Here is a 26,045-nt window from a genome sequence, read left to right as displayed (position 1 = left end):
GATGTGGAACAGCTGAATCGTCTGCAGGAGTGGTCAGTGACCGCTGAGCTGATGCCAGGCACAGCAGACAGGTAGTTGGCAACTAACCCGCCTGTTCGTTTTTAGGCCCACAGTTAAAATAAAATGTCCTGGACAACCTCTGTACTATAATCTTAAATGACTTCCCACTTAAAGGTGTTGTTCACCTTTGGATATATTTATTTTACTTAAATGCACATATTTGGAGCTCAAAATCTTTTTTACAGTTGGGTTCAAAATTTAGGTTCAAAATGTTGCAACTTTTGTTTTTTTTACAGTCTCTTTTTTTCCCCTCCACATCACCTTTGATGTGGTCTATGGTAATATATCAGCTGAGAGGAGCTCAGAAAAACACAGATAAAAGAGTTACAAACTTCCCTGTCAGACCAACATAGTGGGATCACTGATGGGTTCTCAGATAACTCATTCTGCAGCCAGCAATACTACAGTGGAACGCAGAGAGGCTATTGAAGGCAAATACTGCAGCATTTTTTATTGAAAGCAATTGCAATTTTTTTTCTATTTAATGCACATAAGTAAAAAATAAAAATTGCCCCCAAATATGGACAACCCATTTGATCTAAGGCTATGTGCACACGTAGGAAAAGTGGTGCAGAATTTTCTGCGCAAAATCCGCATCTCCTGGCAGAATCCGCAGCCGCGGATTTGCCGTGGTTTTTATGCGGATCTTGTGTGGATCTGCAGCGTTTTTGCGTGTGCACATAGCCTATAACTTTTTTGAATGTAGAAACTGGAAGCCCTGCGTTATTATTCCCATATTTTTGGGGATTATGTTTAATTAAGACATTGTTGGAGGTGTATTGTCATAACAGGGAGTCTGTGTGTTTCTAGGAACATCTGTATTTAAGGTGGAAATAAAGACATAAAGGCATCTGCTCCGAAGTTACAGGAGAGCAAACAGGAGAGACGAAGTTTTTGTTGCACACACTATAAAATCAAGTAGAAATACAGTATATACACAGTGGCATACACAATTTTGTACACCCCTGGTCAAAACTACTGTTACTGCGAACAGTTAAGCAAGTTGAAGATGAAATGATCTCTAAAAGGTCTGAAGTTAAAGATGACACATTTCCTTTGCATTTTAGGCAAAAATATTGTCATTTTACAAATTGCGAAAAAGGAAATGGGCCCATGCAAAAGTTTGTGCACCCTTGGACATTTGTGTGCTCAGATAACTTTGACCAAGGTTTCAGACCTTAGTTATCCTGTTAGGGTTATGGCTTGTTCACTATCATCGTTAGGAAGGGTCACGTAAAGCAAATTCCCCAGCTTTATAAAAACCTAGCCTCCTAGGTTTTGTTGTGCCAAAAAACAGCAGCCATAGGTTCCTCTAAGCAACTGTCTAGCACTCTGCAAATGAAAATGGTGGAGGCCACAAAGCAGGAGAAGGCTATAAGAAGATAGCAAAGCGTTTTCAACTTGCCCTTTTCCTAGGTCAAAATGTACAGCAATTAAGAAATGGCAGTTAATAGGAAAAGTGGAGATCAAGATAAGGTCTGGAAGACCAAGCAAAATTTCAGTGAGAGATGCCTCTGAAGCATTGCTACAGAGGCAAATAAGAACCCCCGGTTGACTGCAAAAGCCCTTCAGAAAGATATAGCAGACTTTGGAGTTGTACATTGTTCTACTGCTCAGAGACTCCTGCACAAATATGGCCTTCATGGAAGATTTATCAGAAGAAAACTTCTCCTGCATCCTCACCATAAAATTCAGTGTCAGAAGTATGCAAAAGAACACCTAAACAAGCCTGATGCATTTTAGAAACAAGTCCTGTGGACCGATGAGGTTAAAGTAGAACTCTGTGGCCACAATGATCAAAGGTATGGGAGGAGAAAAAAGGGCAGAGAATTTCAGGAATATCTCACCAACCATTCAGCCTGGAGGTGGATCAATCATGCTTTGGGGTTGTGTTGCAGCCAATGGCACAGGGATCATTTCACGGGTAGAGGGAAGAATGGTTTCAATTAAATTTCAACTAATTCTTGATGCAAACATAACACCATCTGTAAAAAAGCTGAAGTGGAAAAAAATATGGCTTATACGAATGGATAATGATCCTAAACACACATCAAAATTCACACTGGACGGCCTCAAAAAGCGCAAACTAAAGGTTTTATAATGGCTCTCACAGTCCCCTGATCTGAACATCATTGAAAATCTGTGGCTAGACCTCAAAATAGCTGTGCATGCAAGATGACCCAGGAATCGCACAGAACTGAAAGAAATTTCCAAAGAAGAATGGTTGAAAATCCATCAAACACGAATTGAAAGACTCTAGGCTGTCTACAAAAAGCATTTACAAGCTGTAATACTTGAAAAATAGGGTGCTACTAGGCACTAACCATGCGGGGTGCCCAAACCTTTTTTGCCTAATTTTAACTTCAGGCCTTTTGCAGATGATTTCATGTTCAACTTGCTTAACTTTTCACAATAACAGTAATTTTGACCAGGGGTGCCCAAAACTTAGCATGCCACTGTACCTAAGACTTGCAACACTTTCTGATCGGTGCGGTCCAACCTCTGGAACCTTCACTGATCCTGAGGCACGACACTGATTTATCTCTGTGACCCTTTTTACGTTTTCCCTATTTTGTTTTATTCCCGGCCATCTGGTTTTACAGAGATCTTCAAACCAGGCTCAGTTATAAAGTGGGTCTTATCCCAGCGACATATCATGATCATTTCTTTTAACAGTAAGGAAGAAAAATGCATTTCATGAAAATTATGTTGAAACAATTAAGCTCCAGATTAGACTAATGCTTGTCGAATGCGCTAATATTAGCGGTCTCCACCAACAGTCTAACATATATGGAGGTCTCCCAGTTCTCCCCGACAGATGATGTTGGAAGGAGGAAAGTCTGTTGATCCTTTTGTAATATGTGAGATAAGATGTTCTCTCATAGAGAACACAGGAGCGACTGTTCCTGTTTATGGAAGAGTCCGGACCGATATCCGGCAGCCGAAAGATCGCCGAACCCTTAGGCAACAGCTTTAAATGTGCATGGAGCCCCTTAGTCACACTCTCCAGCAAGTTATCCACTCATGAGATTACATTTAGGAAGATGACTAGGTATATGTTGTGATGGTAGTCTTTTTGAGCATAACAACATTTTTTTTTATTATGCTCTATTTATAATTATTATCTATAATCATTTGCCTTAGATTGGTCACCTCTACTGTAGCCATTCTTGCTGTCATTGATCAGGGTGCGGCCATGTGCATTGGCAAAAGTTTTCAAAGAAAAAAAAAATTGTCAGATTTATGAAATAATGTTCTGACTTTAAATAATCAGAGTTTGTATGCGCACTTGATTGGGGGGTTGAATTATCACAGATGCCCCTTGAGCAAACAGCAATTGGTTATGAATTTATTCAGAGGATGAAAAATGAAGTATATCTCGTATTCTGGGTAAATAAATACATGAATGGACCAGTTCCGCAAGACCCGAGAGGGCACATGATGGTCAAAACGAGGCAGCCCATTTAAGGCTGTATTGCTGTGGGTACATTCAGTCTTCAATTTTGTACTTTCGTTCCACCTCTTTATTTTTCTTGGAGGGTATTGTCTGGGGTCAAAAATGTATTTTTACAAGGACTTTCACTGGTACTGTAAGGAAAAAGTGCTTACACTGACTCCCACAACTCCCATTCCAAAGCATACCCAGGCCCAATTACCTAAATGACGGGAAATGCCCGTTCAGACAGTGACTGACAGCAGTGGAGACCTACCTCAAACAGTGCTTGGGCAAACGTTGGACCAGAAAGAGAACAAAGACGATTCCGTAAGCTGCAGAGGATTGTTATTTTTTATTTTACACCAGTCTTAGCCCTTTTACAAAATAATTTTCATCCTCCATGGGAAACCCATTTAACATTGCCTAAGTGAAGTTTTGCTGTACGGATAGGCTTCGAAAATGACCTGTCATTCTCGATGTAATAAAAGCAAATAACTTAGCGAAGTTTATGGGAATAGCATAATGAGAAAACAGGGCAACAAACGACATCTTCGCACAGATTCCACTAAAGTTCAATTGAGATTATTATCTGTGCCAACAGTGCCATCCCAACACACAGATGTAACAGAGGCTCGTGTTACCAAATGTTTTCATTGTGCATTGGAGATTACCTTCTATATAAAGTGTATCTCGAGAGACCCTAGGAGGATAAACATGACTGCCTTTTTAGAGCAGAAGACTGAGCAGCCAACCTTGCTTCTCCTTCGACGCTCTCCAAAGCCTCAGCTGTACCTTTGTATTATCTCCAGTAACAGAAGGGGGCTGCATGACACTCTTATTATAGTTTACTTGACTTCAGAGGGATCTAAGCTATATTAATAGCCCGAACAATGCCACATGTGCCTGCCTTTGTCACGGATACCCACGTATAAATGTTGTAGTAGAGCATTGTTTTCCATTAAGCCCAAGCTGTCTGAAGCCAGGAGTCTTACTGACTTTAGCCTCTGCTGTCCGTTCACCAAGCTACTTCTCATTTCTTTCTTATACAAAATAAGTCAAGGTCGAGTTTCCCATTGGATGATCTTGTATAGTATGCAACTTCGTTATAGGAAATGTCTACCCTTGTGAAGAACAGATATCCGATCGTATGGATGGGGAGCAGCTGTAACCCATCCTCGGGGGTCCGTCAGAATATGTCTCCAAAACATATTCCATAACACTGTGCAAAAATTGTCATCAATCGTTGAGGCTCACAACCTAAATTCCAAATTTAACTTTCAGTTCATTTTTGGTGAAAACCAGAGGACATGGGGAGAACATAAACTTCCTACTGATGTAGCCCTAGATTGGATTTGAATCCAGAGACGAATCCTAGATTGGATTCGGATCCAGAGATGCAAAAAGCCTGTGCTAACTATAAGGCCACCATGTCTTGACTTGCATATATTTTAGTTTCCCTGAAGCTTTTCCGCTTGGTTATTGAATCACCCAGCCCATGAATTTTTATTGCACTTTTTCCTGCAATTTTTCTTGTCTGGCCACTGGACCAGACCCCTGCGAACTTCCTGCCACCTGCATCATCCCCAGCGCCTCTTCTGATCTGTAGGCCAAGGATGACACACACATGACATCATAGGGGTCTACTGATCAGTAGAAGACCTGGGGATTTTAGTTACCAGAGAGGTTTTCATTTCTCTGGTTCAGTGACCATGGACTACCCATGTGGCCGCTGGACCAAAGTCCTGGAAATCTTTCGGCTCTATTGTTAAAAAATCTATACTTTTTTTTTACCAGTTAACTCAAGATTGTAATAAATTGGTATCATGTAGAAATGAGTGAATCGATTTGTTGCAAATCGAATTTGTGTTTAATTTTGTAGGAATTTGCAGATTTGACCAATTTGCGCTTCAACTAAAGTGGCTACTAGAAGAATATTGCGTTAGCTGGAGAACACTCATATGACCTCAGGCACAGCCGGGCGGACTTCCGTATATTACCTTGGTGCCAGTATATCACTTGGCATAGCACAGCCGATCGGAACGCACTATCACAGCCTGTTTACATCAGGAGCATGAGATGTAGCACCCTTTTTGTGGTGAATCTGGATAGTGAGAGGATGTCACAGCTAGCCATAAGAGATATGGAGAGAAAGTGATAAAGCACTGAAAAAACTGTACAGATAGTGCTTGACAGCACAGTAGTGAAGAACGGTTTACCACCGGCATACAGGGTGAGGTTATTTCGATATTACCAAAGCTCTGCTTGCATTAAAGAGCCTGAAAGGGGTTGGATACAGTCCTCGGAGACCTCAGAGTGTTACATCTTTTCAGGGCAATTGGAGGTTTTGCAGTACTTGGTATTTACACATAAATCGATTCACTGGGAATCAATGTTTGGGGAAAATTCTACAAAGCTGGTGAATTCAAATCTCCAAAGATTCGCTCATCTCTAGTATCATAACATATCACACCTGTACGCGGCAACTCACATGTGTTATATGGACATGCGGTTTTACAGTAGTTTTTTATGTCTCATCCTTTTCTCACCTGTCTTTCAGTTTAACAGATGCATTACCTCTCAACTCATCAAGTGGTTCAGCAACTTCCGGGAGTTCTACTACATCCAAATGGAGAAGTATGCCAGGCAAGCCATTAATGATGGTGTAACCAGCACAGAAGAGCTGTCCATCACCCGCGACTGTGAGCTATACCGGGCCCTGAACATGCACTACAACAAAGCCAATGACTTTGAGGTACGAATATCACTCTTGGTTTAACAGTCTACTAGAAGTACTCTTCTGGGTGGAGGGGAATCTGTAGTTGTAGTCCCTCCAGGTTACTGCTTGGGCACCAAACTGCAATCTCTTCTGATCCTTATGCAAATGAGCTCTCATACAGAATGAAAGAAACTATCTCACAAGTACCACTCAGGGGAGGTACCTCCCCTAAAAAGTCAAGGAGTCTTGGAACATGACCAAACTTGGAACTCATCTAAGATAGCTGTTTCTGGATCTTTGCCCCTCATCAGTGTAGAGCAGAGTCTGGCTGGCTGAGTGTGATGCCTTTGAGGCTACAAGGTTTCCCAAAAAGTACTGGTTTTCCATAAAGACCCCGACTGAGAATGGAGCATTACAGGCAGTGCTCCTTGGGAGTAAAGTATGAAAACAAGCTCTCTACTTGGATGCACCACCTAGGAAAGTTAGCTTCTGGGTGGTACTCATAAAAGGTAGTCAGGAAAAAAAAACCTGGTCACCCGTGCCTGTGGTTCCATACAATTGCAACCTCTTCATAAATAGCCAATATATAAAGAAGAAAAATACTATTAGAATAGTTATAAAATTATATTTATAAAAAAAAATTGTTTTATTCTTGGAAAAAAAAATTCAAAAATTGGTTTAACTGTTTTTTGGGGGGCCAACTTCATCTTAATTTTAGATGTCATGGATGTCATGGCATTGCTTGATTGCATCGAACATTTGCTAATGTAGTTCTACAGCACCTCACTAAGGATGTCCTAAATTATACACTTTGTTCAATATGGAAGTGGTGTTATTGTTGCATAGGTGTTCTTCTCCCCCTATAAATTATACTTTGTTTTTAGAGATGTGATGATGTGCCAGTCACGGGAGACATCTAATGTAGAACCCATACGAAAATCAGGCTGGAAGTGCACCGAGGGCGTGTCGGCGCACGTCGTCTGCCGCTTTCCAATGAACTGACACTCCCCCGTGCACTTCCGGGCTGATTTGCAAATAGGTTTTCCACTAGATTTATCATGATTGACAAATGAGATCTCTGCAAAAAAGTATCATTTTGATAAGCGCCTACACAGCCATGCACTAAATCCATCTATAAGAATGTGAGACTTGCTTATTTTAAAAGCTATTCACATGGTGTACCCCACACCTGATTTCATATGTCGCTGGGTGTCAACCGTGTTAACTAGAGATGAGTGGATCGCTTCCCACATCAACGGTCCAGGTCAGTGCTCTCTGATTGTAGACAGGAGCTGCACGAATTTCTTGAGCCCCCAGGTTCCCGGATGCGGAATTTTATTCGCCGGCCATCATGAATGCGGTTCACAGGTGACGTCTCACCAGCCCAGCTATTCATAAGCCAAACCTGGGATCCTGGAGGGTAAGGAAATTCATGCAGCTCATGCCCACGGCCAGAGACCATTGACCTGGACCGTGGACAGGGGTTGCGTTAAGCAACCGGTTCATCTCTGGTGTTAACCATTTGCACTACAGCCGATGTAGTCTTGCTGAATGTGACATTAACCTTCCTCTTTCCTTCAGCTGGAAGGAACAAAATTCATCAGCTAGCGATGAAATTGGATACCGCAGGTTTTTTTAGCAAACCGAGCATTTGCCATATTTAGCCTCGTCCGCTCCTTCCAGACACATTTTGCTGATCCTTGGCTGTGATTAAACCTCTGATATGAGGCTGTTTCCTCTGAAATCACCAGCGTGCCCCTTATACGGCTCTCGTACCCCAGCGTGCTTTTCAAATCTACTTGACTTTCACTTACACTTGTGATATAGGTTAAGTACCAGCCATGATTAAGCAGTGAACTTGTCCCATCATAAACTGTGTCGCTGACTTGCCATTCCCCGTAGTTTGCCCTGCGTCAGGCACTTAAAAGCAAAGTCACATTAGATGCAGGAGAAGATTCTGGCCTTGTCATTTTTAGCTGTAGCCTTATGGCCAATGCCCAGAGGTGCTCACAGCACAAGAATACAATGCCTCGCATTATTCTTTGTTGATGACCAATATTTCAAATGACTCGCTCTTTGCTCACATTCACATTTTGACACCAGCGGAAGGAAATGCAAAATTCACTTGGGAAACAATTAAGATTCAATGTGCGTTTTTCATATAAAATGTTAAGCGTGTGTTGATAAGAAACAGCAAATGACATTTGGGTTGGAATAAGTAGATGTAGCTTGCTTATATATTTACCAAAGGAATATTCTGGAGGACAAATATATAAAAAAAAAAAATTAAAAAATGGGTAAATCAGACTGATCTGATATGTCAAATAGGTCACATTGGAATGGGTCTATGGCCGGGGTCACACTTGCGTGTGCAATGCGAGAAACTCGCGCAAGTCTCTCGCATCAATACCCGTCACTGCCGCCAGCACTTAGGACCAGAGCGCTTAGCTGCATGTATTTCAGCGGAAGTTCCGGGACTTTATTAGAGAGACTCGCGCGAGTTTCTCGCATTGCACACCCAAGTGTGACCCCAGCCTAAGCTGTATAGTGGCCTCTAGGCTGTTTTCACAGATCCATGACACATGGACAGTACTCGGATTGCAATACTCGCATCCGGGAATAGGCCATGTTTCATGTCTAAATAAAACCGGCCTCCTAGCTTCTCTACAGTAGTGGAGTTTTCTCTACGACTTCCTACACGTTAGATGAAAGTCGGCCAAATCCACCTATTTCAGTGGGACTAGCTAACTAGTCTCTGACAGACGATGTCACGGGAAAAAAGTAATTTAAATGGCTGAGATAATCTGCTGCCTATAGGCAACTTTTTCATGCCTCATAGTAAAAAACTCTTGAACGTGAGCATTTGGGAAAGCAGGGTGAAATAATTGTCTGTTAGGCCGGGATCACACTTGCGAGAAACTCGCACAAGTCTTGCATCTCAATACGCAGCACTGCCGCCGGCACTTGGACCGGAGTGCTCAGCTGCATAGAAGTACATGTAGCCGCACACTCCGGTCCCGAGTGACGGCGGCAGTGCCGGGTATTGAGATGCGAGACTCGTGCGAGTTTCTCGCAAGTGTGATCACGGCCTTAAGCGAACATTCGACCGGCGGCTATCTAATGCGTCTGGCCAACTTAAAAGCCATGCAAAGTGAGCGGCAGTATTATAGTCTGGGAGGAAAACATCAGACGGTTACAAATTCCCACGAATTTATTATCGGGCATCTTACACAGGTAAAAGTATCAGTGCCGATTATAGCTTTATCAGGGCAGTTGAAGTTGGCCGCTTAGGTTTTAGTTAGTATATAGTCCTCACCGGTATCCAAAGTCTGATAACATATCCTCATCAAACTCAAATTACTTCTTTGTAATATCACCTGTAGCGCTCTCTAGGCAGACAAAGAGGCCGCATCCGAGTCACCACTTTGTCGGCGAGATTGCTTTTCTGTCGGATAATTGCATTTCTTCCTGATTGTTCAGTAGATGTTCGCCGATCACTGTAAATGAAGTGGGCAGAGTGGTCCGTAGTCTTTTGTTTCAACGTCACTCGTTACCCCTGTGTCTCCTTCTTGTCTTTTTTTTTTTGTCTGTGTGTCATTGGCTCCGATTCGAAACCCCGTGTGAGATCCACTTTATACCTCCTTACTCAACGTCTCTATTAGTTCTACCGTATCGTGACCCTTTTTTATTTTTTTTTTTCGACATCCTTAAAGAAAAAGATACAGTGTAATGTTGCTTTACTTTTCTTATTGTTCTTTGTTGAGGTGAACAAAGCATTTTCTACAGTGGCTATAGCACATAATTATACAGCTTTCAATAGCAGTGTCTTGGCACATATCAAAGTTCAGAAGAGGCTTTAGAAAAAAAAGATGTTTTGTGGCAGCCTAGGGAGGGTCTCATCTTTCCTTCAGAAAATAGTTCAAGGCTCTTCTGTCAAGCTTCCCTACTTAGAGCTTTCTCTCCTCCTGCTTCATAAAGTTTAAAGGGGATTCAGTGGAGCTCTGTGATCTCTTTCCTTTGAAAGATTGTGCACAGAGCAGTCCTTTGACTTCAAGAGTTCACAGATTCATGTCTTTAGGTATCATATGTCTGACCTTATCAGTTACTCTATTTAATGTAGGAGAAAAAGCCTAAACGCTTTGTGTTGGCCTGTTTTGCATCTGTGAAATGATTTGGGGAAAAGACCATCCTTTTTAATATGCCACAGAGAAGCCATTTCTGGCTGTAACCTACCCTGTGGATCTTTCGGAAAGACAGAGAAGGGGTAAAAAGAGGGGGGAAAAAAAAAAAAGCTCCGGCCTTGTGTCTTGTACACGGATGATTTCACATTTACAATACAATTATGCAATAACAGTCCCGTACAAAACAAACCTTTTGCTTTCTGCTTTCCGCCTTCCCACCTCTATCTGATGCGTCGGTGCTTCCCTTCTAACCAACAAGCACAAACGTTAAATACATTGTGATTTCTGGCCGCCTAAGCTTGGACGGCCCTAGCATTTCCCTTGCTGTGACCTACCCTTAAGGCCCTTATAATTAATTGTCCTTTAGAGATGAGGAAAGTTCAAAGACAGTGTGCGCCAGCGATGTCTATTGTCTGACATTCACATCTCCTTCATTACACAAAAAAGGTTATCAATAGGCCGGGTACAGACTCATTTCTAACAGCTGCTGGTGATTTATTTGGCGTCCAGCTTAGAAATCAATCGGTTTCTCCGTTTATAGAAGAGGACGAAAAGGAGATATTTCTTGTTGTTGGGTATATATTTGCTCATTTTAGCTAAGAGGTTGTCTGGGATTAATTTGGATTTTAAGAAAGTCTGCTCTCTATGAAATGAGTCAGGGGGTTTTAGGGGCAACGCAGTTATGTCAGGGAGGCCTAGCTGCAAAGCTGAACTCTCAGGGAGGCCTAGGTGCAAAGCTGAACTCTCAGGGAGGACTAGCTGCAAAGCTGAACTCTCAGTGAGGACTAGATGCAAAGATGAACTCTCAGGGAGGACTAGCTGCAAAGCTGAACTCTCAGGGAGGACTAGATGCAAAGCTAAACTCTCAGGGAGGACTAGCTGCAAAGCTGAACTCTCAGGGAGGACTAGATGCAAAGCTGAACTCTCAGGGAAGACTAGATGCAAAGCTAAACTCTCAGGGAGGACTAGCTGCAAAGCTGAACTCTCAGGGAGGACTAGATGCAAAGCTGAACTCTCAGGGAGGACTAGCTGCAAAGCTGAACTCTCAGGGAAGACTAGATGCAAAGCTAAACTCTCAGGGAGGACTAGCTGCAAAGCTGAACTCTCAGGGAGGACTAGCTGCAAAGTTGAACTCTCAGGGAAGACTAGATGCAAAGCTGAACTCTCAGGGAAGACTAGATGCAAAGCTAAACTCTCAGGTAGGACTAGGTGCAAAGCTGAACTCTCAGGGAAGACTAGATGCAAAGCTGAACTCTCAGGGAGGACTAGCTGCAAAGCTGAACTCTCAGGGAAGGACTAGATGCAAAGCTAAACTCTCAGGGAGGACTAGCTGCAAAGCTGAACTCTCAGGGAGGACTAGCTGCAAAGCTGAACTTTCAGGGAAGACTAGATGCAAAGCTGAACTCTCAGGGAGGACTAGCTGCAAAGCTGAAGTCTCAGGGAGGACTAGATGCAAGGCTGTACTATCAGGGAGGACTAGATTCAAGACTATACTATCAGGGAGGACTAGATTTAAGACTATGCTCTCAGGGAGGACTAGATGCAAGGCTGTACTATCAGGGAGGACTAGATGCAAGGCTTTACTATCAGGGAGGACTAGATTCAAGACTATGCTCTCAGGGAGGACTAGATGCAAGGCTGTACTATCAGGGAGGACGAGATGCAAGGCTGTACTATAAGGGAGGACTAGATGAAAGGCTGTACTGACAGGGAGGACTAGATGCAAGGCTGTACTATCAGGGAGGACTCGATGCAAGGCTGTACTATCAGGGAGGACTAGATGCAAGGCTGTACTATCAGGGAGGACTAGATGCAAGGCTGTACTATCAGTGAGGACTAGATGCAAGGCTGTACTCTCGGAGGACTAGATGCAAGGCTGTACTATCAGGGAGGACTAGATGCAAGGCTATACTATCAGTGAGGACTAGATGCAAGGCTGTACTATCAGGGAGGACTAGATGCAAGGCTGTACTATCAGTGAGGACTAGATGCAAGGCTGTACTCTCGGAGGACTAGATGCAAGGCTGTACTATCAGGGAGGACTAGATGCAAGGCTGTACTCTCGGAGGACTAGATGCAAGGCTGTACTATAAGGGAGGACTAGATGCAAGGCTGTAGTATAAGGGAGGACTAGATGCAAGGCTGTACTATAAGGGAGGACTAGATGCAAGGCTCTAGTATAAGGGAGGACTAGATGCAAGGCTGTACTATAAGGGAGGACTAGATGCAAGGCTGTAGTATAAGGGAGGACTAGATGCATTGCTGTACTATCAGGGAGTACTAGATGCAAGGCTGTACTCTCAGGGAGGACTAGATGCATTGCTGTACTATCAGGGAGGACTAGATGCAAGGCTGTACTCTCAGGGAGGACATGATGCAAGGCTGTACTATCAGGGAGGACTAGATGCAAGGCTCTACTATCAGGGAGGACTAGATGCAAGGCTGTACTCTCTGAGGACTAGATGCAAGGCTATACTATCAGGGAGGACTAGATGCAAGGCTGTACTATCAGGGAGGACTAGATGCATTGCTGTACTATCAGGGAGGACTAGATGCAAGGCTGTACTATCAGGGAGGACAAGATGCAAGGCTGTACTATCAGGGAGGACTAGATGCAAGGCTGTACTATCAGGGAGGACTAGATGCAAGGCTGTACTATCAGGGAGGACTAGATGCAAGGCTGTACTCTCGGAGGACTAGATGCACGGCTATACTATCAGGGAGGACTAGATGCAAGGCTGTACTATCAGGGAGGACTAGATGCAAGGCTGTACTATAAGGGAGGACTAGATGCAAGGCTGTACTCTTGGAGGACTAGATGCAAGGCTATACTATAAGGGAAGAATAGATGCAAGGCTGTACTCTCGGAGGACTAGATGCAAGGCTGTACTATCAGGGAGGACTAGATGCAAGGCTGTACTCTCGGAGGACTAGATGCAAGGCTGTACTATAAGGGAGGACTAGATGCAAGGCTGTAGTATAAGGGAGGACTAGATGCAAGGCTGTACTATAAGGGAGGACTAGATGCAAGGCTCTAGTATAAGGGAGGACTAGATGCAAGGCTGTACTATAAGGGAGGACTAGATGCAAGGCTGTAGTATAAGGGAGGACTAGATGCAAGGCTGTACTATCAGGGAGGACTAGATGCATTGCTGTACTATCAGGGAGTACTAGATGCAAGGCTGTACTCTCAGGGAGGACTAGATGCATTGCTGTACTATCAGGGAGGACTAGATGCAAGGCTGTACTCTCAGGGAGGACATGATGCAAGGCTGTACTATCAGGGAGGACTAGATGCAAGGCTCTATTATCAGGGAGGACTAGATGCAAGGCTGTACTCTCTGAGGACTAGATGCAAGGCTATACTATCAGGGAGGACTAGATGCAAGGCTGTACTATCAGGGAGGACTAGATGCATTGCTGTACTATCAGGGAGGACTAGATGCAAGGCTGTACTATCAGGGAGGACAAGATGCAAGGCTGTACTATCAGGGAGGACTAGATGCAAGGCTGTACTATCAGGGAGGACTAGATGCAAGGCTGTACTCTCAGGGAGGACAAGATGCAAGGCTGTACTATCAGGGAGGACTAGATGCAAGGCTGTACTATCAGGGAGGACTAGATGCAAGGCTGTACTCTCGGAGGACTAGATGCACGGCTATACTATCAGGGAGGACTAGATGCAAGGCTGTACTATCAGGGAGGACTAGATGCAAGGCTGTACTATAAGGGAGGACTAGATGCAAGGCTGTACTCTCGGAGGACTAGATGCAAGGCTATACTATAAGGGAAGAATAGATGCAAGGCTGTACTATAAGGGAGGACTAGATGCAAGGCTGTACTGTCAGGGAGGACTAGATGCAAGGCTGTACTATCAGGGAGGACTAGATGCAAGGCTGTACTATCAGGGAGGACTAGATGAAAGGCTGTACTCTTGGAGGACTAGATGCAAGGCTATACTATCAGGGAGGACTGGATGCAAGGCTGTACTATAAGGGAGGACTAGATGCAAGGCTGTACTATAAGGAAGGACTAGATGCAAGGCTGTACTATAAGGGAGGACTAGATGCAAGGCTGTACTGTCAGGGAGGACTAGATGCAAGGCTGTACTATCAGGGAGGACTAGATGCAAGGCTGTACTATAAGGGATGACTAGATGCAAGGCTATACTATCGGGGAGGACTGGATGCAAGGCTGTACTATAAGGGAGGACTAGATGCAAGGATGTACTATAAGGGAGGACTAGATGCAAGGCTGTACTATAAGGGAGGACTAGATGCAAGGCTGTACTGTCAGGGAGGACTAGATGCAAAGCTGTAGTATCAGTGTACTATCAGTGAAGACTAGGTGCAAGGCTGTACTCTCAGGGAGGACTAGATGCATTGCTGTACTATCAGGGAGGACTAGATGCAAGGCTGTACTCTCAGGGAGGACATGATGCAAGGCTGTACTATCAGGGAGGACTAGATGCAAGGCTCTACTATCAGGGAGGACTAGATGCAAGGCTGTACTCTCTGAGGACTAGATGCAAGGCTATACTATCAGGGAGGACTAGATGCAAGGCTGTACTATCAGGGAGGACTAGATGCATTGCTGTACTATCAGGGAGGACTAGATGCAAGGCTGTACTATCAGGGAGGACAAGATGCAAGGCTGTACTATCAGGGAGGACTAGATGCAAGGCTGTACTATCAGGGAGGACTAGATGCAAGGCTGTACTCTCAGGGAGGACAAGATGCAAGGCTGTACTATCAGGGAGGACTAGATGCAAGGCTGTACTATCAGGGAGGACTAGATGCAAGGCTGTACTCTCGGAGGACTAGATGCACGGCTATACTATCAGGGAGGACTAGATGCAAGGCTGTACTATAAGGGAGGACTAGATGCAAGGCTGTACTCTCGGAGGACTAGATGCAAGGCTATACTATAAGGGAAGAATAGATGCAAGGCTGTACTATAAGGGAGGACTAGATGCAAGGCTGTACTGTCAGGGAGGACTAGATGCAAGGCTGTACTATCAGGGAGGACTAGATGCAAGGCTGTACTATCAGGGAGGACTAGATGAAAGGCTGTACTCTTGGAGGACTAGATGCAAGGCTATACTATCAGGGAGGACTGGATGCAAGGCTGTACTATAAGGGAGGACTAGATGCAAGGCTGTACTATAAGGAAGGACTAGATGCAAGGCTGTACTATAAGGGAGGACTAGATGCAAGGCTGTACTGTCAGGGAGGACTAGATGCAAGGCTGTACTATCAGGGAGGACTAGATGCAAGGCTGTACTATAAGGGATGACTAGATGCAAGGCTATACTATCGGGGAGGACTGGATGCAAGGCTGTACTATAAGGGAGGACTAGATGCAAGGATGTACTATAAGGGAGGACTAGATGCAAGGCTGTACTATAAGGGAGGACTAGATGCAAGGCTGTACTGTCAGGGAGGACTAGATGCAAAGCTGTAGTATCAGTGTACTATCAGTGAAGACTAGGTGCAAGGCTGTACTATAAGGGAGGGACTAGATGCAAGACTATACTATCTGTAAAATTATTTTATCTGATCTAAGCCCTAAGGTACCTTCACACTAAACGATATCGCTAGCGATCCGTGACGTTGCAGCGTCCTGGCTAGCGATATCGTTCAGTGTGACACACAGCAGCGATCAGGATCCTGCTGTGATATCGCTGGTCGGGGCTAGAAGGCCAGAACTTTCTTTGGTCGCTGGCTCTCCCGCTGACATCGCTGAATCGGCGTGTGTGACACCGATTCAGCGATGTCTTCGCTGGTAACAAGGGTAAACATCGGGTTACTAAGCGCAGGGCCGCGTTTAGTAACCCGATGTTTACCCTGGTTACCATCCTAAAAGTAAAAAAAACAAACGCTTCATACTTACCTTCCGCTGTCTGTCCTCCGGCGCTCTGCTTTCCTGCACTCACTGTGAGCACAGCAGCCTGAAAGCAGAGCAGTGACGTCACCGCTCTGCTTTCCGGCCGCTGTGCTCACAGCCAGTACAGAGAAGCACAGCGCCGGGGACAGACAGCGGAAGGTAAGTATGAAGCGTTTGTTTTTTTCACTTTTAGGATGGTAACCAGGGTAAACATCGGGTTACTAAGCGCGGCCCTGCTCTAATCGCTGCTGTTAACCATTTAGATGTTGCTGTCAACCACTGACAATCATAAGGAGCTGATGGGTTTCAAAGACAGCTGGAGACCTGCTGGAAGTCCCCGTAAATGCTATCTTAATCCTGGCCTGAACTTCATAGGAGAACCACAATTACATTATGTACAGCGGTATTGCAGTATATAGTGTAAGTGATCAAATAGCAACAAGTGCAAGGCCACTATGTGGACTAAAAAAGAAAATAAACTAATTTTTTGGGGTTTTTTTTAAAATCCCCATTCAAAAATAAAAAACTTAAAAAATGAACAGAAAAGCATATTTAGTGTAATTGTGCTTGTAAAAGTCCGATCTATCAAAATATGATATTTTATAAACTGCACATTAAATGCTGATAAAAAATGTCAGAGTTTCCGGTTTTCGGTCCCTACACTTACCTAAAAAATACAATACAAAATGATCAAAATGTTATATGTGCCTTAAAATGGTATATAGAAAAAGTACAGCGCAGCACTTAAAAATCAAGTCCTCAACCAGCTCCATGGACAGACAAATAAAAAATAACGGGGCTCAGAAAATAGCATAAAAAAACTTTTTTTTGCAAGGGTCTTAATTTTTTTATAGCCACTAAAATATATAGGCAAAAAAACAACTTTTAAGTTGGGTATCCCCGTAATTATACAGTCCTGGAGAATCATGGTACCAGGTCATGTTTTACCATGCAATGAATGACTTAAAAACAAAAAAAAAGAATGTTGGAACTGTTTTTTTTTTTTACCCTTTCACCTCATTTCCCGTTTTTCAGTACATTACGGGGGTAAAATAAATGGTGCCATTCAAAACTACAACTTGTCCCGCAAAAAAATACACCCTGATATGTTGACTTCAAAATAAAAAAAAATTGTGGCGTTTGAAAGAAGAGAAGTAAAGGAAAAAATAAATAAAAATGTGGGGGGTCGTTAAACGGTTAGCATTTAAAAAGAAAAATAATAATTAAAAATAAATGCTCAATAAAGAAAGAAGTTAAAAATGTCTAGTTGTTTACCAACTACTTATGGCATCCTGCAAGTTAATAGGTTGGCTTTGGGGAGAGACTTGTATTCCAAGAAGCAGCACCAGGGTTCTTGTCAGGTCTTTGACTGATACTCTTAGCAATTTGACCTCCCTGTCACTGGTGTCAGTCTTTAGCCCATGACCTCAACTTGCCAGACAACTTGAGAAAATCAGGAGGAATAGCTCATTTCAAATGAGGCTCTGGCCTGACAAAACAGGATCATTGTTAGCAGAGTGTTCCCGGAGCAGACATAATATGCATTCTGCTCTGCTAAACAGCAAACACGGCGATCATTCATGCAACAGGTTCTCTGTACTTAAGAAGAAGCCGTAGATACTATCGTACGTAGACACAGCTCATACAGTAATGCAAAAAAAGGCTCATCAAAAATTAAAGCTGCTCTTATGAATCTTTAATTGGAAGCAATGAAAAGGGACACAGGCGAAGCCAAGTGTTTTGTTTCCAGATTCTCTTCAGGGTTTGCTCGCTATTGTGCGTTCACTTTCTCAAGCAGACATTCACTTTACAAACCGACATAAGTCACTTCTGAACAGACAGGCAGCTGCCTCCCCGCAAACACCTAACGCATTCAGTGAAAGCCGCCGTCAGGTGACCGGGCCTCTTAGCACTTTCCAGACCCCGCCGCTTATTTCCATCACAACAAAATAATGCTTCCTGCAGGCGCTGCTTAAATCTTCCAGCAGGAGCAATCACCGAGACATTAACTATTCCATCGAAACAAATGCACTTACAAGGCTGGACAAGTCCCAAGTGCCCTGTACCCTGACATTGGAAGAAGAAACACACACACATAGATAGAGAGATACATAACAGATAAATATTAGATCGATAATAGATAGATAATAGAAATAGATATTAGATAGATACATAACAGATAAATAGTAGGTAGATAATAGATAAATATTAGATAGATAATAGATAGATAATATATTAGATAGAGAGTTAATAGATAGAGATTAGATAGATAGATAGATAGATAGATAGAGAGATACATAATAGATACATATTAGATAGATAATAGATAAATATTAGATAGATAATAGATAAATATTAGATAATAGATAAATATTAGATAGATAGATAGATAGATAGATAGATAGATAGATAGATAGATAGATAGAAGATATGTATTAGATAGAGAGTTAATAGATAGATGATAGATAGATAGATAGAGAGATACATAATAGATACATATTAGATAGATAATAGATAAATATTAGATAGATAGATAGATAGATAATAGATAATAGATAGAAATAGATATTAGATAGATAGTTAATAGATAGATATTAGATAGATAGATAGATAGATAGAAGATAGATATTAGATAGATAGATAGATAGATAGATAGATAGATAGATAGCTAATAGACACATATTAGATACATATTAGATAGATAATAGATAGATAGATAGATAGATAGATAGATAGATAGATAGATAGATAGATAGATAGACAGAGTATAGATAGATAATAGATAGATAAATATTAGATAGATAGATGATAGATAATATATAGAAGATGGATATTAGATATATAATAGATAGGTCAACAGATAATAGATAGACAGATAATAGATAGACAGATAATAGATAGATAGATAATAGATAGATGATTGATAGATAGATAATGATAGATAATAGATAAATATTAAATAGATAGATAATAGATAGATACATATTAGATAGATAATAGATACATATTAGATAGGTAGATGATGGATAATATATAGAAGATAGATATTAGATAGATAATAGATAGACAGATAGTAGATAGATAGATAGATAGAATGGATAGAATGGATGGAACAAAATTCTGAAGAAAGATATTTTCAGTAAAAAAAGAAAGCTAAAGCCATAGATGGATAGATATTCTCAAGAAGCATAGATAGATAGAAAGATGGTTAGATATTTCATTGAATGATAGATATGAGACAGATAGATATTCTAAACAATGGTTCAGAAAGATAGATAGATAATAGATGATAAATTCAGATAAGATTTCTCCACTGTTAGTAGATTTGAACACAGAATAATTCTTGAACAGTTTCTTATGCAGAAATAACTGATCCTTTTGCTTATGTCGATTTTTATTTGTTTTCTTTGTATTTGCTTTTTATCTTCTCTAATATCTTTTTGTGACCACGGCATGGTTTATTTTTGCGGAGGGTAAGATACATTTATAGGAAGTCAGTGTGTAAAAGCTTAGTCGAAATTTTTTTTAAATATTCCCATGAACCGCCAAAAAATGGAGTTCACTTTACTTGTATGTCGCTATCTTTTTTTTTTTTTTTGCTTATCATAATTTTTCCCGTAATAAATCCAAATTGTGGGTCTGTGGTCTGAATATACCCACCATATATATATATATATATATATATATATATATATATATATATATATATATATATATATATCAGATTATTAAAGTGCCAGATTATGGTTCCCGAATCAGAGTGCAGTGTTGACTCGCTCTTGACAAAGGTAGTCTTGAAGGTCAGATGAGCCCTGAGGAGCAGCCAGAAGGATCGCTCACGTGAACACCCCCCTTCCCCCACCCCCTCCTCCCGGCTGAGAGAACTTATGTGACCTCATTTGCATGTTGCATGGGGAATCTTGTTGCTCTCAATCAGGGTCAATTAGTGGATATAACCAAGGACTCAAATTTTAGCACGGCATCTAAAGCAAGAGCAATCTAAAAATCACTATAAAGTGCCAGGTACTTTGTAAGTTTTAACAAGTGATGACAATTAATAGTAAACAACGGATCATTTGTAATTGTGACCTTTACTAGACAGTTTAAAAAGTAGTTAAAGTTTTTAATTTTACATTTTTTATCAGTCTTTGAAAAGTTATGAATGTTTGTAATTTGCTCTGTTACTTTAATTTGCCGCCTACTCTCCCATGCACAAGGCTGCGGTGCTGTTTTATCTGCCTTGCTCAAGCTCCCTAAGAATCTGCTTTCAACAGCTGATCAATAAGAAGATGGGAATTTCTCCTCTACCCTCCCCAATACTCAGTCAGTTAAAGTCTCTAAGGTGTCATTCAGATTTTTTTTTCTCGTATGTGAAAAATTGGACCAATTTCCATCATTTTCCAGGGTTACATTACCGTGTTTAGGGAGTGTGTCCGGTTTTACTATCAAGGTTGCATCAGTTTTTGACCTATGCAAAAAAAAGCTTCAAGTACCCACTAAACAGTAACAGATAGATAAAACATTTATGCCATCCGTTTGCTATCCTTTTTTTCTCATGGTCCCATTAAATTGCATTGGTGAGTTGTATGTGTGACTCAAATGAAAAATGGGAAAGGGGTGAAACTTGGTCAAGGGAGCGCCGAAAGGAAACCCTGACCCCAGAAAGGGGTTTAAGCCACAACGCGTTTCAACGGAAGTACCGTCTTCATCAGGTGGACATTGGCTAAAACCCCGCTCTGGGGTCAGAGTTTCCTTTCGGCGCCCCTTTGACCGAGTTTCACCCTTTTCCTGTTTCTGTCCTCCTTCGGAGGTGTTCGGCTGGAGCTGCGGGGTGACTGTGCGCCGTCCCCTCACTAGGCCTACCTATCCAGCGCTCCTAAAGAATCCGCCTTTTACTGACTTTGCTTCAAATGAAAAATGGGCATGTCTTTGGTTTTTGGGTTTTTTTCTGCGGATAATCTGCAAAAAAAAGGACATGTACACAGTGTCGAACTAGGGTGCTAAGGGCCCACCAGTAACATTGACTTTAAGGGGAGCCCACTTTTCACCTGCATACAAATATTACACTATCCCCGTTCACAAATTTACTTATATTTCTATATAATAATAAATTGGGTAGTTTAGTTAATGAATGATGAGATGCTGCTTTTTTCTGTACAGAGTGAATTATGCCAAGTACTGCCCATACAGAGGGATTGGGGGCTCAGATCTGCATAGGGGCCCACTGGGGGATTGCCCTGTTACCCTCTGGGCCAGTCCAAGCCTGAATGTACACAGCCATATAGAATATAATGGGCTCGTGTTCGCGGATAGAACATGTATGTGAAAAAACGTGTCTGAATGAGCCATAGGATAGGATCAGATGAACGTATGTTTGGTCTGCACAGACCAATGTAATTTCTATGCACTAGTTTATCTCAGGCCCATGTGACCAAAAATCGCTTCCGTGCATGTGAATAGCAGCCTGCTCTTGCACCCGTTTGGTATGCGGACGGCATACTTCTACAACTTGCAATTCGAGTTTTTTTAATGGCTGTCTAAACATGCCCTAAGCCTATGTTCACATGGGCCACTAGATGTTTTGACAAATTGCGGACCTTACTTGCTCCATGCGCTCATTTTCTCAGCGAAGGAGCTCAGGAGCTGCCTACTTTACAAGCACTACCCTGGTCCATAAATCAGACAAGCACATGCTGTGATTTTTTTTCCATGTATCGCCTATATGCACTAGCGCATAGGTTAATATCAGGTCAGTGTGTGTTTTCTGAATGGACAGCACGCGGACCTTAAAAAAAAAAAAAGTTAATCTGAATTTACCCTAACACAGATTGTAAAATAAGGATTATCCTGAGCAGCAGCTGAAAGCAGATTCTTAAGGAGCTTGAGCTAGTCAGCAAAAACAGCACTGCAACTTTGGAAGAGAAGGTGGCAATATAAGGTAATGAAATATATTACAAAAACTCTGAATTTCGCAAAGGCTGATCAATAATTAAAAAAAAAAAAAGCAGCTTTGCAAATTTCTTGAAAAAGAGACAGAACTGTGCCAAACATATTGATGACGTGCCCTGTTATCTCGGTGCCATATATTGGCGTAAAGTAAATCGAGAGTCATCGGAAGAATGAGAAGAGCATCATCTACTGTGTCTGGCCGTTTGCACCAATGATGCGGCGTGCACTCATGTCCCATATACGGTAGTTTCATTTTATTTTGGGACACTATTAATACATCTTCCCCAATGGCATCGCTTCCAACCAGAGCAGGAAAGTGGGAGAAGGGAACAGGGGCCATGCATTTTTTTTTGCAGCCTGGGTGACTTATGACAAGATGATAGATGCTAAAGGCCCGGAGGGTTTTCATCACGGTTAGGATTTGTGTTTTGTCACATTTTCGCCATTTGCAAACGCATGTAGGAAAAAAAAAAGTATTTATAAGGAGTAACCCACAAAAACTGAATATATATAAAATATAGTGATAATATATCTGCTCATCCGTAATAATCCAGTTTTCAGCCTCCAACTTATTAAATCCGGGCAATTCTCTGCATCTCGTTGTTTTTAGGGCCGGTGCAAATGAGAAATTGTGATTCTCCTCTCGGCGTCTATGCATGAGGGACGTTAAAGACTTGTATTTATTTTCCCCCATTTCACCTTGTGTACAGTCTGGTCTGTGACACTGATGGTGATTATGTCATTATTTTACTCTGGGGGTCTCTGGCACATCTGCAGAACTGATGTACATCTTCTTTGTTACGCTGGCATACGTCCCATATCACCAATGCTTCATTAGCCTTAGTGACTGCCTTCTTGCCAGACAAGAATGCCCAAATCTGAGCTTCTTTTGTGCATGCTTGTTCATTTATTCATCTTTGCATTTCTTGTGCTTTTTTTTATCTCCTTCTATTTCTAAAGAGCAGATGTCTGCGCCCCCCTCTCCCATATCTCCTGAGTGGCATGGGGGGGAGAAGAAAAGTGACTCCTTAACCCCTGTGGGATCATGCTGACCGAAAGTGACCTTTAGCCTGGGTTTTACCCCTAGTTTGTGTGAAAAGGAAGAAAAAAAATTACATTTTTCACGGCGTCGAAAAAATTTTTATATATTGTAATAATTAACCTAAGTTTAAAAAAAATAAACCCACAAAGTTATTTTTCTGTTTTGCATCTCTCTACAATGAGAACTTTGTCTCATCTGGGGAATTTTGGGGGATATTCCTCCCAAGAAAAAAAAAAATAGGAAAACGCGTTTCAGAACGTCCCTTATCATACTAAAGTTTGTTTGCCCGGCTTTGTAGTGGATGTTAGCTGAAAGTTTGAAGGCCACATAGTTCGCAAACCTTGGTTGCAACACATTGACCCCTTTAGAAATCGGCTTTATCTGGATGAGAAAACGGAGTTCTGTTGAACAAACTGTCTATCTTGGCAGAAGTTATCTAGAAGCTAAAATCCAACTATTGATTTATAATTTTTTTTGCAACTTTATTTTCAAAGAATTCTACTGAATTTGATTCACGTGACCTTTCATGTGTGTTAGGCCTATTCATTAATTAACACACCTTCCTGTCATGGTGGCGCCTCATGTATCATTGCCAGGTGGTGCATTCACATCAGTTGACTTTTACGTCAAAAGTGTCCAGAGGAGTAAGATTAGTATAGAAAGTATATGGGTTCTGCGCTTTGGACAATCCTGGCTTGTTAGGAGACAACATTTGAAATTAGCTGATAACAAAGGGTTCCCCTGCTTTATTCCCCAGAGATCATGTGTGGGCAGAGGCCCCGCTAGGGTTTGGTTCAGGGGGGCAAAACTTCTGAGTGGGTCCCTAACCAGGTAACCTTGATTACAACTGGGTGACGCACCCTAATAGTGGATGTAGGAGAACCTCCGCTGTTACTGAAAATAATCTCTATATAAAGACCAATATTGATATTACCGCCATATCGTCAGTTCTAGATACCAACATAGAAGAGATCACAGCACAGTTATAGATGATGACTTACGCTGACGTTCTTTCTGCTGTAATTGTTCACTTTTCCCGTCTTTTCCATCTGGCCCAGACCGACATGACAACTTCTTCCAGCGAGGTCTCGGCTGCAGAGATTACAACAAAGACACATTTCACGTCTCATATTTTCCGCACTGTCCCCAATGGGACTATTCCCAACCTGCACAAACTCCTCATCCTGCTGATATCCCAATGCTGAGCCGCTGCTGCCGTATGTGTCCCTATTACTGCATCTACTGTGTGGTTCTCTGTACCCTCTAAATTCTAAAGCACCCCTCTAAAATATAGCGATGCCAGGTGCAAGTACCCTAGAAAACAGTGCCCACATTTTGTCACCTAGAAAGTAATAATACCCTCTGTGTGCCCCTTTGACAGTCACAGTAACCTGAGTTCCCCTATAACAATAAGTGCCCACTTTACATTTAATAATGTCCCCCCTATACACAGTATAATGCCCCCTCACTGTATGTATGCTGATCTCTTAGTATGCTACAAACTGTTTGATGGCTCCAACACTGTACGATGGCCTCGTCATTGTAATCTCCACACTGTATGATGGCCCCCTAGATAGCCTCGATATAATGCACCAGATAGTCCTCAATATAGTATAATGCACTCCCCATAGGCTACCATATAGTATAATGCAGCCCCCATAGGCAGACTCTATACAGTATAATGCACTCCCCATAGGCAGACGCTATAGTATAATGCAGCCCCATAGGCAGACTCTATATAGTATAATACAGCCCCCCATAGGCAGACTCTATAAAGTATAATGCACTCCCCATAGGCAGACGCTATAGTATAATGCAGCCCCATAGGCAGACTCTATATAGTATAATACAGCGCCCCATAGGCAGACTCTATACAGTATAATGCACTCCCCATAGGCACACTCTATATGGTATACTGCACTCCCCATTGGCAGACTCTGTAGTATAATGCACTCCCCATAGGCAGATGCTATAGTATAATGCAGCCCCATAGGCAGACTCTATATAGTATAATACAGCCCCCCATAGGCAGACGCTATAGTATAATGCAGCCCCATAGGCAGACTCTATAGTATAATGCAGCTCCCATAGCCACACTCTATAGAATAATGCACACTCTATATAGTATAATGCAGCCCTCTATAGGCAGACTCTGTATAGTATAATGCAGCCCCCCATAGGCAGACTCTATAGTATAATGCACCCCCATAGGCAGACTCTATATAGTATAATGCAGCCCCCCATAGGCACACTCTGTATAGTATAATGTAGGCCCCCATAGACAGACTCTATATAGTATAATGCAGCCCCCATAGGCAGACTCAGTATAATATAATGCACCCCCATAGGCAGACTTTATATAGTATAATGCAGCCCCCATAGACAGACTTTATATAGTATAACTCAGCCCCCCATAAGCAGACTCAGTATAGTATAATGCAGCCCCCCATAGGCACACTCTGTATAGTATAATGCAGGCCCCCATAGACAGACTCTATATAGTATAATGCAGCCCCCATAGGCAGACTCAGTATAACATAATGCAGCCCCCATAGGCAAACTTTATATAGTATAACTCAGCCCCCATAGGCAGACTCAGTATAGTATAATGCAGCCCCCGTAGGCAGTCTTTATAGTATAATGCAGCCCCCATAGGCACACTCTAGTATAATGCACCCCAATAGGCACTCTATATATACTATAGTGCAGCCACCCATAGGCAGACTTTATAGTATAATGCACCCCCATAGGCACGCTATATATAGTATAATGCAG

General features: G+C 42.2%; 1 protein-coding gene across 1 annotated transcript in view; it reads left to right on the top strand.

The window, feature by feature from the left end:
- PROX1 (prospero homeobox 1) overlaps window positions 1-26,045 on the top strand; it is a 99,857-nt gene that overhangs the window by 57,979 nt on the left and 15,833 nt on the right. Inside the window, exon 4 of the mRNA XM_069768506.1 lies at window positions 6,054-6,248. Within this exon, the coding sequence (XP_069624607.1) occupies window positions 6,054-6,248 (195 nt within the window). The remainder of the gene's footprint in view (window positions 1-6,053; window positions 6,249-26,045) is intronic.

The sequence above is a fragment of the Ranitomeya imitator genome, chromosome 5, assembly GCF_032444005.1.
Source record: "Ranitomeya imitator isolate aRanImi1 chromosome 5, aRanImi1.pri, whole genome shotgun sequence".
Lineage (NCBI taxonomy): Eukaryota > Metazoa > Chordata > Amphibia > Anura > Dendrobatidae > Ranitomeya > Ranitomeya imitator.
Note: the sequence above shows the minus strand (reverse complement) of the source record. Positions and strands in the feature narration are given on the sequence as shown.